Consider the following 14,968-nt stretch of genomic DNA (forward strand, 5'->3'; position numbering starts at 1 on the left):
GCGGTGACAAATGTCCGAGAATCGTGGTGATCGACTGGAGACTGGACGGATCGCCTCGCCCTGTAAATGGGACCAGAGTGGCCGTGCTACCCGTGCTACCCGTCCCAAGGGGAAGGATCTACGGGGGTTGTCGAGCCGACTCTGATTTGGTACCTGTGATTGGGAGCTGCTGGCTGCTGGAAATCGGTGCCCAGAAATAAAAAGCTTGAAATGGCTGCAGCTTCAGCGGGGACTTCTGGCATGCAATGCAGCTGCACGCACCCCATTGCATTGCGTCTATGACGGGTGGCTGCAAAGACTCGACAGGGTAACTAGTGCAGCTGGACATGGGGAGGCCCCAGAGGGCGCCGTTTCTACTGGTAGAGGCAGGATGGATGACGAGGTATAGACAAAAATATAAATGCTTGATTCTCTTGCATTTTTCGTTCGTTCCATTTCTTCACAATCATCTCTCAGCTGCCGTGTCATTCTTTCTCTACTTCTGTCACGCAGCCCAGCCACTACTGTAGGTCCCGATTCTGCGGCACGCGACACCTGCATCGACGATTGATTGGGCGACAACGAAGCCTCTTTCTCGCTCCCGCAAGCCAAGCCTCTGCCCTCCCCCACCGGACCGGCCGAGCACATCCCTTGCGACGGCTCCGCCTTCAGGAGAGCTTCACTTTTCTTTCTGCTTCCTGCATTTGCTTTTGCATTTACCTCAAACCTGGCATTGACCGACCGGCCAACCTAGCAATAAAATTTTCAATCCTCCTACCAGCTTGCCTTTTCTTCTCTCTCTGCCATCCTTCCTCACTAGCCCTGTTCCGTTTGAGCCCGTCCTTGTTCGGAATAGCTCCCGACGCTTTGGTCACCGTTTCGACAAGTCCACTCCTTTTTCCCAATATTCTTCTCTCTGCTTTTTTTTTGCCAGCCGACTGCAAACGACCTGATCACATCCTCCGCCTTTCCTATACGATTGCTTTCTTGCTCCAATACTGCTACAATTTTTCGCTTCGCTCTCGATCCCCCATCTCACGAACAATCGACCGACGACGTGCAACAGGCAGCCTGTGATACTGCCCGTTGCTTGCTAGGCAAGCGTCGCACCGACACCGCGACAGGGACGCACCAGGTGCTGCAGCCACCGCGTCATTCCTTCATCTCTTTTAGCAGCTTTTGGCCGTTTTCCTAGGCCACATTCTACACCTACATCAATTCCACATCACTCCCAGAGAGCCGCCAGCATGGGGTTTCTATCAGAACGTGGCGCCGCCGCCGCCAAGCCGGGATCGATCCCTAAACACATCTCTCTCATCACGGTATGCTTGGCTGTTTCGAGCTGCAGCCCAAATGGCAAAACTAACTGGGCCAACAGCTGACGTTTCAAAACTCTGCACTGATCCTCGTACGTCGGGATGACCTCACTTTCACTTTCAGCACGCCTCCCACTAACATCCAGACGTAGATCATGCACTACTCCCGCATCATGCCCCCATCAGGCGACCACCGATACTTTACCTCGACAGCAGTATTGATACACGAAGTCATCAAGTTTGCCATTTCTCTCACGGTCGCGATTTACGAAGCATCCAAGACTCTGGCGCCTAGCACACCCGCCACCGTGCTTTTCGAACAAATTTACAACGGAGTCTTCTCCGGCGACGGTTGGAAGCTGGCTCTGCCGGCAGTCTTCTATACGCTACAAAACTTGCTACAATACGTCGCCGTTGGAAACCTGGACCCTGTTCATTTCCAGGTCCTGTACCAGCTCAAAGTACGCCATTCTGCCTACAACCCAGCCAGAGAACATATATCTAACCACAGTTCCAGATCCTCACCACAGCAGTCTTCAGCGTCTGCCTCCTGAACCGCTATCTGGGGGTCACGCGCTGGGTTTCTCTCATCATTCTTACAATCGGCGTATCCGTTGTCTCACTTCCCTCCGCCGGCGAATCGATCGAGTCTATCTTCCTCCACAATGTTGCCGACCACTTCTTCCCGCGATCTCAGCACGAGCTTGGCTTCCAGCCCGATATGGAGAATAGCGAGCCGCCCGCGCACCTTAGCCGCCGGTCGGCAAGCTACGAGGGAATCGACGGCGACCGATTCCCGTCGGAACCAATCATGAACTACTCGGTCGGTCTGACATCTGTCCTCATCGCGGCCACCGTGTCTGGCTTCGCGGGTGTATACTTTGAGAAGATTCTCAAGGAGTCTCCCTGCCACAACAGTGTCTGGATTCGAAATCTGCAGCTTGGCGTCTACTCGATCATTGCTGCTTTCTTTGGAGGCGTTGTTTGGCAGGACGGGGCCGGGATCTTGGAGCACGGCTTCTTCGAGGGCTACAACTGGGTTGTGTGGTGCACTATTGTGCTGCAGGCCGTTGGAGGTGTGATTGCCAGCATCGTCATTAGAGATGCCGATAATATCGTCAAGAACTTTGCCACGGGCATCAGCATCGTGGTTAGCTTCTTTGTCAGTGTCTGGCTATTCAACTTTCCAGTGACCACCACGTTTCTCATTGGTACGTCGCTCGTCCTGGCCGCCGTTTGGCTGTACAGTGCTCCCGAGCGCGGCCGTTCACGCCCAGCGCCTCTGCGGATCGCCAGCTTTGAAAAGCCGGCCATCGAGAGAACGCTTACCCCAGGCACGACCCCGCGAAGTGTTGATGCTAGGCGACTCAACATGGATCCTTTCGATGCTAAGGGCTTATCATCGAGTCGTCCGAGCAGCCCGGCGCCGACGCCGCGCCAGGTCAGCCGTACCAACTTGGCAAAGCAGCTGTAGATGGGGTGGGTGTATATTTTGATCTTACGATCACGTTGCGAGGAGATGAGGTTTCTCCAGAACCGTTGTTCTGTAAATGTATGATCTGGCTGGTGGCGGTTGGGAGGCAAGGGTCTGGCTTATTCTCATTATTTTTCTGGAAAGGCTTTAAGAGCAGTACACGTCGCGGATTGATACCATGAAGAGAGCATTTATTTAGAGTAGAGAAGAACGAGCAAAACGATTCAACATTTTAATATTTCTAGAGTTTCCGATTCCACAGATCTCTGTGCTTGATGCTTGTCTCTGTGATGTGTGGCGTCGCAACGGGCCGCCCCCACTCGCCCGGCCCACCTCCTTCTCCAAGTCCTCCCAGCCACCTGTTTAATAAGCCCCTGAGTTGACTGCATCTCGGGTTCAACTCCAGTTAACAATAATTCCTGTTAGCACAGGAGAGTTTACATGTCTAGTGAACCGTGTGCTCATATCAGAATACTTCAAAACTCGGTATTCATGGCCTACTTTGTGCAATAATTCTATAGAGTAGACTAATTCGTGGGAAAGGCAAAGTGCAGAGCTCTGGTGGCCACTCTGTTGACAGGCCCTCTATCACCCTTTATCAGGCGATGGAGAGGCGATGGAGCGCGTCGTCAAAGTTCGCTCCTGCTCCTCGCGACGACGAACAATTCTTCTCACAACACCTTCAGATTCATGACCTCGCTCCTATTTCTGCCATTTCTGTTCATTCGCTAATTATCTATTTTGTAATTGCTCAAATCTTTCACCGCCCCAGCTTCAAACGGGGGAACTTGGCTGCCTGGCACACATTCGGCCACCTCGTTTGCATCTTACACAAATCCCTGGTTTTAACACCCGTGCTCTTATACACCACCTCTTCAGGAATGCTCTATACATGAGCATTCCTTGGTGAGAAGCGCAAAAAATTAAAAAAAAAAAAAGCAGGAACATTGCAACTCATATCGTCGCGATGTCGTCTACAACCACCACCACTAGCCGCCGTCGCGTCAACGGCATCAAGAGAGAGCGCGAGTCACTCAATTCACTTCCATCTGACAACGAAGTCACTTCCGAGACCAACCAAATCAGCCTGTACGGATCAGGCAGCGGTCATTCACTCGATGATGCTGCCACAGATACGCCTGGCATGGCACCTCCACTCTCCTATCGTCACGGCCGTTCTGATGCCCGTAAGTTTTCTCTTTCACAGGCCCAAGCCTCCAAGCAAAGACGCTGCTTCGAGCAAGTGTCAGGCACCCAAATTCCTTTCCCGTATCCTCATCTGACAAGATCCATAGCCACGCCTAGCGATCGTGCGGACGACGCTGAGCCGCTTCTGCGCGAAATGCGAGTGGTCCCCATGATGCCGCCTCCCGGACTAAATCCGCAAGAAGAGGGAAGCTTCTTCCAAGAGTCCTTCAGAGATATTGCCAAGAGACTGAAGGCCTTCAATGATGCCCTCGGAGAGTTGCAGCAACTCGGCGTTTCTCATGATGTCCAGCTCCCCGAGCTCGTTCTGGTGGGCGATCAAAGCGCTGGCAAGTCAAGCCTGATGTCTGGCCTCGCTCAGCTCGACTTACCTCGGAGCGAGGGCACATGCACACGATGCCCTCTGCATATTCGGGTGTCTATGAATCCGGAGTGGTCCTGCCGAGTCTGGCTCCGGAAGCAATATACTTATGCGCCTCCGACGGATCGCAACATTATGGAATCGGACGTGACGGATGCGGACCCCTTCTTCCCGTGGAAACAGCAGCCTACGACCGATATTATCGAGTTCAAAACCATGCATGAGAACACTGAAATTGAAGAGGTGCTCCGCTGGGCGCAAATCGCCATTCTCAACGACAACAAGAATCCTGCCCTCTATGTGCCAGGATCGGGCTCCATTGCGTCCAATACGCCCATCTCACTCGAAGCAGATCGGACTCTGGCCAAATTTTCACCCAATATTGTTGCACTGGAAATCAAGGGTCCCGATCTGCCCAACCTGTCCTTCTACGACATGCCTGGCATTTTTCAAAACCCGGCTGACGCTCGCGACGATTACCTCGTGTCTGTCGTCACCAACCTATCTAAAGCATATATCCAGCATCCATCGGCAATCATCATGTGCAGCATGCCTATGAACTCGGACGCCGAAAATTCTTGCACGTTCGGTTTGACCAGAAAGCTGGGTGCCTCGGCTCGGACGATCGGTGTTCTCACCAAGGCTGACTTGCTGAGTTCCGGTGGAAGCTACGACCAGTGGCTGTCTATTATGAAGGGAGAGGCCCATAAAACAGGACTTGGATACTTCATCACATCGCGCCCTCAAGGCAAGACACTCGAGGAGCTCAGCAAGTGGGAGGAAGCCATGTTTGTCGAGCACGGCGTGGAAGCATGGCCTAGCGATTTCCATCAGTTTAGTAGCCGATGCGGGGTGGAAAGGCTTAAAACCTTCTTGTCAGAGAAATTGGCGGATGCATTCGCAAGCAGGTATGCATTGCCTCCCTCTTTTTGTTGCGCACATACTAATATGGGTTCAGTTTGCCAACTATCAAACGCAAGGTCGCCAACCACCTGGAGGTGGTCAAAAAGAAGCTCGGTGCTCTTCCGGAGCTGCCTGACAACATCGAACTCGAGGTGGAAAGCTGCCTAATGGAGTTCTCCGAAAGCTGCCGTCAAGGCATCGATGAGCTAATCAAGTTCGGAAGCATCCTTCCAAAAGATTTCCGCGATTGCTTGCTACATATCAAACCAAAATTCACCCTCAAGGATAGGAGCGATACCCCCGTGGTTGAGATATCCGACGACGACTCAGATGCAGCTCCGCTGCCGACAGCAACCCCCAGCAAGCGACGGCAAGGTGTCGGACAAATCACACCATCATCAAAGCGTGTCCGACTCGAGAATAGCAACAACGTCCCCAACGGGCACGTCTCAAACCTCAAGCGAGAAGAAACAGCCAGCCCATCTTCTTCTATATCTGCGGCAGCGCCTCGCGCGAAGAAGTTTAGGCCCCCTCCGCCATTTACAGAGTATAGCGCGCTGGGAAGTGGCTTCCGTACCCTGGCCCAAGTCAAGAAAGATATTCAAGGAAAAATGCAGGCTGGTACACCTGACGTCATCCCGCCAGATGTCTACCAGGACATGGCGGTTGAATCCATCAAGGTCTGGGAACAACCAACCCATACATTCTTGAGAGCCACCATGGGGCAGTTGCACGAAAAGCTTCGAGAGAAGCTGGATTTGTCATTGCACCGTCTACGAAAAAGGCTGATTTACCGCGAGACTGCCGAGCACCTATTGCAGTTCCTCAAAGAGCAACTACAAAAGACACAGGAGATGGCCGATCTCGTACTTAAGCACGAGACTCGGCAGCTCATCACATTCCAAGACGACACTTTTAAGTTGTATAAAGAAATGGAGGAGAAAGAGCTCAAGTGGTTTCGACACCGAATGCGATGCCAAGCCCGCTTTCCTGAGATGCCAGTCCGACCAGGCAACTGGGCGACCATGAACGACGAACAAAGACTACAAGAAACGAGAGAGCAGGAGAAGGAGACGGTGAAGCTCGGTCCTGATGCCTTCGCTGACGAGGTTATGGTAGTGTCGTACGTTAGAGGCTACTACCGCCTCGCCGCGCTCAGGTTTGTGGACCGCATGTCGCAGCTGACGCTGTGCGGCATGTTGCCAGACATTCGCATGCGTCTCGACTTTGAGCTGCGGAGTCGACTTGACCTCCAGGGCGGCAACGCTGCCGCCGCCTACCAGCGCTTGATGGATGAAGACACGGCCACGGCGGCCAAGCGGGAGGCGCTGAAGTCCGAGCGGGAGAAGTTTGTGCGTGCGCTGGAGACGATCCAGGCCCTCGAGGGCAACCCGGGCCTGGATGAGAGCATTTACGACGCAAGCACGGCGTCCGTTTCCTTCTTGGCACGAGACAGAGACATACTCATGGAGGACTCTCAGACGACAAGTGAGATCGCTAGCGGCGAGGCTTAGAAAAAATCGCATGTGTCTCCGACCTTAGCTTTCGACTTGCAGATGCGAGCCAAACAGGAGCCATGACTGCCTGCTTTGATTGGTGACGGAAACTGATTTAAATGGAAATGTTCAGCCGGGAACACGAAACCGGAATTGTCATGTCTTTGCCTTTTGAGATTCATGTTTTAAGAATGTTAATGCTGGTGAAAATTATACTTGCTCGGAAAAGCGGCGGACGATTGTATAATGGATGACAAACACATATACTTGCTCAAGATGCCTTGTTTTTATGTAAAATGAACAATCCATTTCATGAATCCCAAGTACATGATCGCCGGCGCAATGGCATTATTAATACAACCCCAGCCGAAGTCGGCCGGGTCCCAGGCTCCTACAACCGGTGGAGCCGGGGACTCGGCGGCGTCGCGCCCAAACTCAATTCGGGAGGCCGGTGGCCGGAACGTACGTGGGCAGTTGTTACCTTGAGTTACAGCCCGGTTGTGGCTTGCCGGTCCGATGGGGTTGCCGTCCATCAAGCTTTAAAAAAATAGCTCAAAAACTGGAACGTTGCATGTCAAGAGAGTCTGCAGGAAACTAGTTTGGCTTTTAATTATGAGCTTTAACCCCTCTCGGCCCCATGACATATCGTCTGTTTTTTCTTCCTTTGCTACCTATAGTTGAATCAAATCGAAGTCATATCGAAAAAAAAAAAGGGAAATCATGTCGCAAAAAGTCTGGAAGAGAAATTTTGATGCTGGTCACGGCCTCGAGCAGGTCCTCGCGGCGACCAGGAACCCGGGCCCGGAGGTGCCGATCCCGTCGCCCCCGGCCACTGTACGTTTCGCGCCAGTCTCCCCTAGCATGCCATCGTCATCGTTACTCACACAACCCACGCAGTTTGAGGAGCTTGCCGCCACCGACTTTGGCGGCAAGGGCTTCGTGCTCTCCTCCTTCACCGCCGCCGACGCCTGGGAGCTGGGCCACCTGATCCACGCGCGCCTGCTGTGCTTCGCGCCCTCGCGCGTCGCCCTCGTCAACATCGCCTCGGCCTCCGCCGGCGGGCCCACGCTGTACCAGAGCGTGACCGGCTCGGGCTTGCTGCCGGACCACGAGGCGTGGGTGCGGCGGAAGCGCGCGGCGGTGCTGCGCTTCGGGATGAGCTCGTACATGGTGGGGCGCAAGCACGGCGGCGGCGACGAGGCGCTGTTCGCGAAGAAGAATGGGCTGGGGCCGGAGGGGGCGGGCGAGTACGCGATACATGGTGGCGGGGTGCCGATTAGGGTGGAGGGCGCGGAGGGTATTGTGGCGGTGGTGGTGGTGAGCGGGCTGAAGCAGGAGGAGGATCATGGAGTCATCGCGGATGTGATTCGTGCCAACTGGGTCTAGATCGGAAAGGGGGAGAGGGAAGCGAAGAATATGATGACTTTGTTTCTCATTATGAGGCTACATCTATGGACGTAATGGACGGTTATACAGCTATGCATTACAACGTTATAGGATTATCTTTCAAGCAGATGCGCTCGAATTGCGGTCCGCGCTTTTACATGTGATTTTGATAAAGTGAAGATGGAACGGGAGAGAAGAGAATGAAGGGTCGCTGTCGGTTCCGACTACCAGCGCCGGCGAACCGGAGCCGAGCGGACGGCGGGCGGCTGGTTTCCACTGGACTGCGCAACACCGCCAGGCAAAGTCGCCGCGGTCGTGTTCAGGCTAGGAATCGCGGTCACGTTCTGAATAGGATATCGACTGAAGGTGGCCAGGACAGTGTTGAAAGCAGCGGCCGTGTTAGTCGTGACCGACGGGCAGGGGTCATCAAAGACGACGGTGGCCACCGGCTCGACCTCTTGTTCCGGTTGGCTGGTTACCGCCGCAGGTTCCTTGGCCGGTTCAGGAGAGTTTATGGCGGTCTTGACTATCGTCTCAAATTTCTCAGGGAGCGACGAGCTCACGGCTGGCACAGGTCGAACGGTAACAGTGGTGGCAGTAACCTCACTGGCAGCATTGGCGCTTCCGCTCTGCAGGACGGTGACGGTCCCGGGCTGCTTGAACTTGTTTGGAGCGAGGAGGATGGTTTTGGTGACATAGAGTCGATGAGGCTGCTCCGGCGTAGAAGAGAAGTCGGCAGGCTCCTCGCAAGGGTCGGGCTGGGGGTACGCTGCGCTCGCCTTGCTCACTGCATATAGCTGTTGGGGAGGAGGCGTCTGCGTGACGGTGACAGTGGCGGTAACGGTGGCGGTAACAGTTTCAGTCGGGACAGGCCGGACCACCGTAATCGTGATAGGAGCGCTTGTGGGAGCCGGTTGTGTGACTGTAAGCGTCGTGCCGTTGAAGTAGAGGGGGCGTCCATCAGCCCGGGCACGAAGAAGCAAAGGACTGTACCGAGCTGCCGTCAAAGGAACAGCTGCCAGCAGCACCAAAGGGGGGATGATGAATTGCATTGTGAAACAGAAGGCAAGTTCAGAAAGACGGCGGTCGGTAGTAGAGAGCTTTATTGCTGTTAGACACCTATGATGGTAAGCGAAGTGTGTGCCCAGTCTGTTCATGGTCAGTGAACGCAAAGGCACCTTATATGCCCTCTCCCTCTTCTGTCTTCCGGGCCGTAGCGCCATGTTTCGTTGTTCTTCTTATTGTCGGCGATTCAAGCAGGCCAGTGAGAATGCAATGGCAATATCAAGGGGGCGTGTCTTGCTGTGTCTTGACGGCGCCGGCCAACGGTGCGCTACGGCAAGCAATCAAGCGGAGACGTCGAACGTTCTTCACCGTTAAGGTCCGCAACAACAAAAAGACTCTGCGCGTGCTACTTTTCCAATGACCGCATCCGTTAGCAATACAGCAGCAGCCCCTCGACCCATTCGACATGTTAGTATCGAACCATTATTGGTACTAGCGAGCGAGAGGAGGGAGACAGCCCCAGCAAAAAGTATTGGAAGGGGGAACTAGCCCGTCGCGGAGTAGGCATTGCGGGTGGGCGGACGAGTAGAAGGGCGGAGGAAGAAGGAAGTGCAATTGAATTTTAGCGTAATTATGCAAAAATCTTGAGACCTATAGCCAAAAGCTTTTTGTGTAGATGGAGATAACTAGAAGTTGGATGGTGAGTATAACTTGGCGTCAAGCCTAAAACGCTTAGGCGGGATAAGGGCGGAACATTTATCTTCCAGTGCCGGCGCTTGCCTTGCCTTTCGGCCTTGGCGATTGCGCCAGCTGCTTGCCATGATCAGAAAGGCATTTGTGAAACAGCGAGTCTCTTTAAACCAAATTCTCCTTCGACACAGTCCCTATATTGAACGACTACCTGGCATGAACTAGCACCTCTCTGCGCCGACCGGCCTTCGAATCTTCGCCGCGACCGCGTCGCCCACCTCTACGCCATATCCAGTCACTATGGGTGCCTGCCATTCATGTTTCGGGCAGCGGCACAACGACACATACGACGAGGTATGCGCTCTTGCGAAAAGTCTTTCATTCCCACACATTTTAACCGTGAAAACACAGCACGAGGAGAATAGATTATTATACGACGATGACAATCCGATGCAATACGGCAGTTTCGCAGAAGGACATGCTGGGGACGACTCCATCGAGGCCCAACGTGAAAATGAGGCTTTGCAGCAAGTAGTTGCCAAAACATCAAGGTGAGGAGTGTGAGAAGATGCAGGAAGAAATGTCGCTGCCCTACGAGAAACGCGTTGGCCTGGCGGCTAAAATCCAGCCGCCAGGCTCCAAATCTAATTCTCCTTGGCGCTGTTTGACAATCGCTAACTTTTTGTTTTTCAGCAATATGGTTGATATATTCGAAATAGCACCTCACCATCCTAACGGCGGACCGTCCAGTGGATTCGGGTACCCTGGACAAGGTGCCCGAGTCGCGCGGTACCAGCACCTCGTATCAAAACTATCGTCCGAAAATGTCGACCGGGCCGCCGGCATCAAAATCGACTGGTTCACTGAGGATGACCCGCAAGGCGAACGTCCCATGAGCCTCAAGACATTAGACAACGACCATGGTGCGCTTGTCGGAACCTTTGCCGATGCAGCCGCGGCGATGAATTAAGCCGCGACCGCTGTGCATCTGCGACTATAACTATATTTCATGTACAATTATTTAATTTTTTACATTCCGTTGTGCGAGGCACGACGGGACGAAACGACACTCACTGTTTTTCCTTTCGCTGTACACCATATGAACCAGAATTTCTTCAAGAATCAGCCATCTTTCTCAGCCTCGCGGCAGAGCGCAACGATAGATTCACCGGGCCCGACTTCACCGTGCTCGTAATAGGCTTTCAGCTTTCTGGGCAATGTCAGTCAACACATCAGATTTCAGCCCAAAATGAAAGAATCAAAGAACACTCGGTACAAATGATAGCTGTCAAATAAACAAAATAACGTCAAACTCAAAACCCGATCCCGATGCTGAAACGGTGGAACCGATACCCCGGGATTAACACGATGCATGGCTCCTGTATACAGCGCTTGAAACACATGGCAAAAGCAAGCCGTCGGCTTGGGCGACTTGCAAGTACTTAATAAGGTACCAAAGTTTATTAGCGAATCGGCATTTCTTCACCGCAACAATCCTTTACTGCCTCAACTGCCGGACACGTGCGCAACAACGTCAGCGGAGTCGGTTAGTCTACAAGGATAGGCTCAAATCTCCATTCAACTAGCCCTGTTTTTCACCAGCGGCGACGGCTCGCACCGCTCATTAGTCGCACAAGTGGAATGGGGCCGCTCAATGGTTCGGACAAGGGGTAGACGGAGCGTCCCGCGCATTATCCAACCCCTCGGAGAGCATAACAACCCAGGACCAAGTCATCGGGACCGGGACTGCGCCAGGCTGGTTCCAGGATGTCGGGACGGGACGCCTCTCGAGTATCCGTCGAGGCTCTGGATCAGCGACCGAGATGAGAAGCGCGCCCGCATCTGGGACAAAAGCTTGGCGTGTCACTCAGTCTTCCCGCCTGGCCCCTGTTCCACCGTTGTTCTACGCCATCCCGACAGCGGGGCGCACTTGTCCACCAAGTCAACTCGTGGTGGCCTCTCCGTCTTGGGCAGGCATGCCGCTGCTGGCGAGGCAAGGCTCGTCCAAGGACGTCTGTAGCAGCAATTCTCCACCATGCGAACGAGCGGGTAGGGCAGCAAAAGGTGCGTCTTGGGCTAATCACGGGGCTTCCAGCCGACGCGCTGGGCTCAGTCGGCCGGATTGTCGCGGCGACAATTACGGAGAACTCGCGAGCGAAAAAGCTTAACGGGGGGAGACAGGGGGGGCGCTTTTGCAAACGGCTTTCTCGTCGTGCAGTCTATCTGTCTGCCCAGCTGCTAGCATGACAGTGGTATTACGCGACCTTTTCGGGCAAGCCAAGCGAACAAGTCAGGCCATCCACGCTCGCTTGTCCATTCTAAAGCTCAAGGCAGGTAGAACGCTGCTCACTGGGGCTTTCAAGCCCTATCAGAAAGCTTTCGGCGGCCCATTGACGCAACACGGTAGCATCCCAGCAGCAGCGGGCTGCTCTGGGGACGATTTCAACTCGCATATGCGGGCCTGCAACTAATTTGTCGTCAGTCAATACGGCCCGGATCAAGGTTTTTCGCAATCTTTTGTGCATATGCAGCCACCGCGTCTCCTGAATTGCAATTCATAGCGCTTGGCCTCGGCACACCATTACCACTCTTCTGTCACAGACCCTGGGTACACTGCTCTCGACGAGCCCTATTTTCTGGTCCGAGTGCGAATTATGCAATCTGTGATTGACGATCATACTACTACTATGAAATAACGTTGCATACAAGGAAAACTCTTCGTCCAATTCATCTCCAAATAACAAAATGTCTCGCGGTCCGGCAGATGACTGGTCCATTTCGCCGACAACCCGCAGCAAATCTGACTTTGCTGGCAGAGCGTGCTCTGTTCCGCCGCATTGCCTGCTTACTTATGCCACACATTTAGGTCGATCAATTCGGTCGGCTGGTGAGGGGTCACCACAACTTGTTGAATTTTGTCGTTACACAACTCGAGGGTCTCGTCACTTTGAGCAAAATTTTGTCAGCGGCCCTAATCGCAGGCACCAAGATGAAGACCTCGCAGCATGGAATCCCTTGCGCGGCAAGGCTTTTCCGGTACATACCTGTCCGAGGGTCGAAGTTCTCTGGTAATGCTCCTCTCTCATGCGGTAAATTTGATCCGCCACCTCTCGCATTTCTCCACAAGTCCTCTCAATCGTTGCCCGGCGGTTGCCCTCACGCTGCCAGCGCTCAACGTCGCGAGCCATCTTGTCATAGCGTCGCTGCTTCTTCTCGATGTCGTGGCAGAGCTTGCAGATGTCGGATTCGCGTTTTGTGTCATACACCAACTTGAGGCCGCAGGTCTCGCCCATGCGATACTCCTTGTTGCATTGTTGACGGAAGTGACCCCAGCGCCAGTAGCCACAGCTCCAGAGCGTCATCTCAAAGTAGCACATGGTCAGGCAAGTATCGGCCGAGAGCTTCAGCAAAGACAGACCCAGGCGAAGATAGGTACGGGAGGTTGAGGAGGGTGACGACTAAAAGCCGGCGAGTGGTCTTAACTTAACATGTCAGCCAGTCAACTTAGCAACGGAACCCACCCAGCGATCCTAGAGACTGACGGGCGAGCACTTTCGGGAGGGTCCGCCTCCAGGCAACTCTTTGGAGAGAACAAAAGGTACAGCACCACTTACTGGTTGACAGGGACAACGGTAAACACCAAGGCTCTGGCCTGGAGTGTGGCAAGATGCGGCAGACCGAACAATCGCACGAGTCGACTGGGATAAAGCGATGCGGTGCAGTACACTTGAGGATATAAAACAACCGGTAGACAAAGGAAGACGCTTGGGTATCCGAGCTAACTTATACTTGATCGAAAAGAAGGCCGCCTCATTCGGCCCTCGCTCGTCCACGTCTGGCTTGCATTGACTTAAGGCCCAACCCGCAGTGGGACTTCCGAGACCAACAATGACGGTTGCCTTTACTGGCCAACAATCGTCATCGCTTGGGTATAGATTTTTCAAAAATAGAAAAAGAAAAAGGTCAAAGAGGCTTGTATACTTGCATTGGGTATCCGTACTTTGCGCCCCATGGCTGTTCTGTCAACATCGTGCGTGGATGCACACACCCCCTCTCCCCCCACTGAGGAACAACAACCCATGCGGCCACCGACACGACACGTTCCTGGGTAACGCTGCGGGTGTATAGTGCTACGCAAGTTGGTGTGAAGGTCTCTAGCCCAAGACCCTGTAACAGCCTCTTTACTGATTAGCCAGTCGTGCTAAAAGGCTGAGTGTGGTGCAGCTTGGGCACACATCCATATGGGGTCGAGGTCTCTCTCGTCGACTTTGCAAAGACTGGCGAGATTTGTGGCCAGGAGTCGACTCTCACTCTGCAGATTCGGAGCACGGGCTACGAAGACGTACGAATTCAACCACCTATACAGAATACGACGTTATGTCTGCATGTAGACATCATTGCAGTATGCAAAGCGATGCCTTCCCTCCACACCAATGCAAGGTTGCGCCCCAAGTAAAACCGGAACAATCGACAAAACACAGCAATCCGCCCCCATATGATCCCCTCCTTCCCCAAATCACTAGGGGCGTGTTCCTTACGACAACATAGAGACGTGGCAGCGGGTCGTGAGTGCGCCTTTGTACAGATCCGGAATGCACACCACCCTGGCTTGTCCTCTATTGCATGCACAATGCAGCAAAGCAGCTTTGTTATTGCCAGGGCCTGCTAGTGGCGGACCTACCCCCCTCATGCCCGGCTGCGAATAACGTTAGCCATCCTCACTCTTCCCATGGCAGCGCCGCCCAACTTCGACGACCAGGCCAGGCGGCCAGATCTGCGACCCGGTGGGGTCGTCGTGGTTCGTCTTGGGACAGCAGGGAGACAAGTGAGGGGGCTATTATTTTTTTAAGCGCTGATGACGGGCATGTCATTCTCGGTGAGGGCCGGGGCTGCAGTTTGCCTCTTGGCCCCCGAGCTGGTGGATATAATATCAAGGTGGCCTGAGACAGCACCGAACTCTGAACTCTGAACTCTGAGAGAGCGCCGAGCCCATCCCTCGTACCGCGCGGTACACACGCTCTCTCACACAACTCACACACACTAACACCCTCATAGAAATTACACCCGCACCCAGGCACTTGCAGGATCAAGAGGCGTTGCTTGTTTGTCGCTTTTATCAGTCAGGTTCGCCTATGTGGCAGTGCGGTCGCAG

At 53.8% G+C, this 14,968-nt stretch overlaps 4 protein-coding genes across 4 annotated transcripts; 3 read left to right on the forward strand and 1 right to left on the reverse strand.

Annotated features, from left to right (window-relative positions):
* Positions 1 to 1,226: 1,226 nt before the first annotated feature.
* Positions 1,227 to 2,769, forward strand: ISF_02928 (UDP/CMP-sugar transporter; the record flags this gene model as incomplete). The annotated part of the gene is made up of 4 exons (XM_018846534.1): positions 1,227 to 1,301; positions 1,358 to 1,387; positions 1,448 to 1,756; positions 1,813 to 2,769. 4 exons carry the CDS (start codon positions 1,227 to 1,229, stop codon positions 2,767 to 2,769), a joined length of 1,371 nt encoding a protein of 456 aa, XP_018706262.1.
* A 967-nt stretch (positions 2,770 to 3,736) lies between these two features.
* On the forward strand, positions 3,737 to 6,753 carry ISF_02929 (Dynamin family protein; the record flags this gene model as incomplete). The annotated part of the gene is made up of 3 exons (XM_018846535.1): positions 3,737 to 3,956; positions 4,065 to 5,244; positions 5,295 to 6,753. The coding sequence occupies 3 exons, from the start codon at positions 3,737 to 3,739 to the stop codon at positions 6,751 to 6,753; spliced, it is 2,859 nt and encodes a 952-aa protein (XP_018706263.1).
* Positions 6,754 to 7,455: 702 nt separating this feature from the next.
* ISF_02930 (DUF967 domain protein) lies at positions 7,456 to 8,121 on the forward strand (the record flags this gene model as incomplete). The annotated part of the gene is made up of 2 exons (XM_018846536.1): positions 7,456 to 7,569; positions 7,633 to 8,121. The coding sequence occupies 2 exons, from the start codon at positions 7,456 to 7,458 to the stop codon at positions 8,119 to 8,121; spliced, it is 603 nt and encodes a 200-aa protein (XP_018706264.1).
* Positions 8,122 to 8,345: 224 nt separating this feature from the next.
* ISF_02931 (hypothetical protein) lies at positions 8,346 to 9,173 on the reverse strand (the record flags this gene model as incomplete). Its single annotated transcript, XM_018846537.1, has 1 exon — positions 8,346 to 9,173. The coding sequence occupies one exon, from the start codon at positions 9,171 to 9,173 to the stop codon at positions 8,346 to 8,348; it is 828 nt and encodes a 275-aa protein (XP_018706265.1).
* Between the last annotated feature and the right edge of the window lie 5,795 nt (positions 9,174 to 14,968).

This window comes from Cordyceps fumosorosea, assembly GCF_001636725.1.
Source record: "Cordyceps fumosorosea ARSEF 2679 chromosome Unknown scaffold_5, whole genome shotgun sequence".
NCBI classification, from domain to species: domain Eukaryota; kingdom Fungi; phylum Ascomycota; class Sordariomycetes; order Hypocreales; family Cordycipitaceae; genus Cordyceps; species Cordyceps fumosorosea.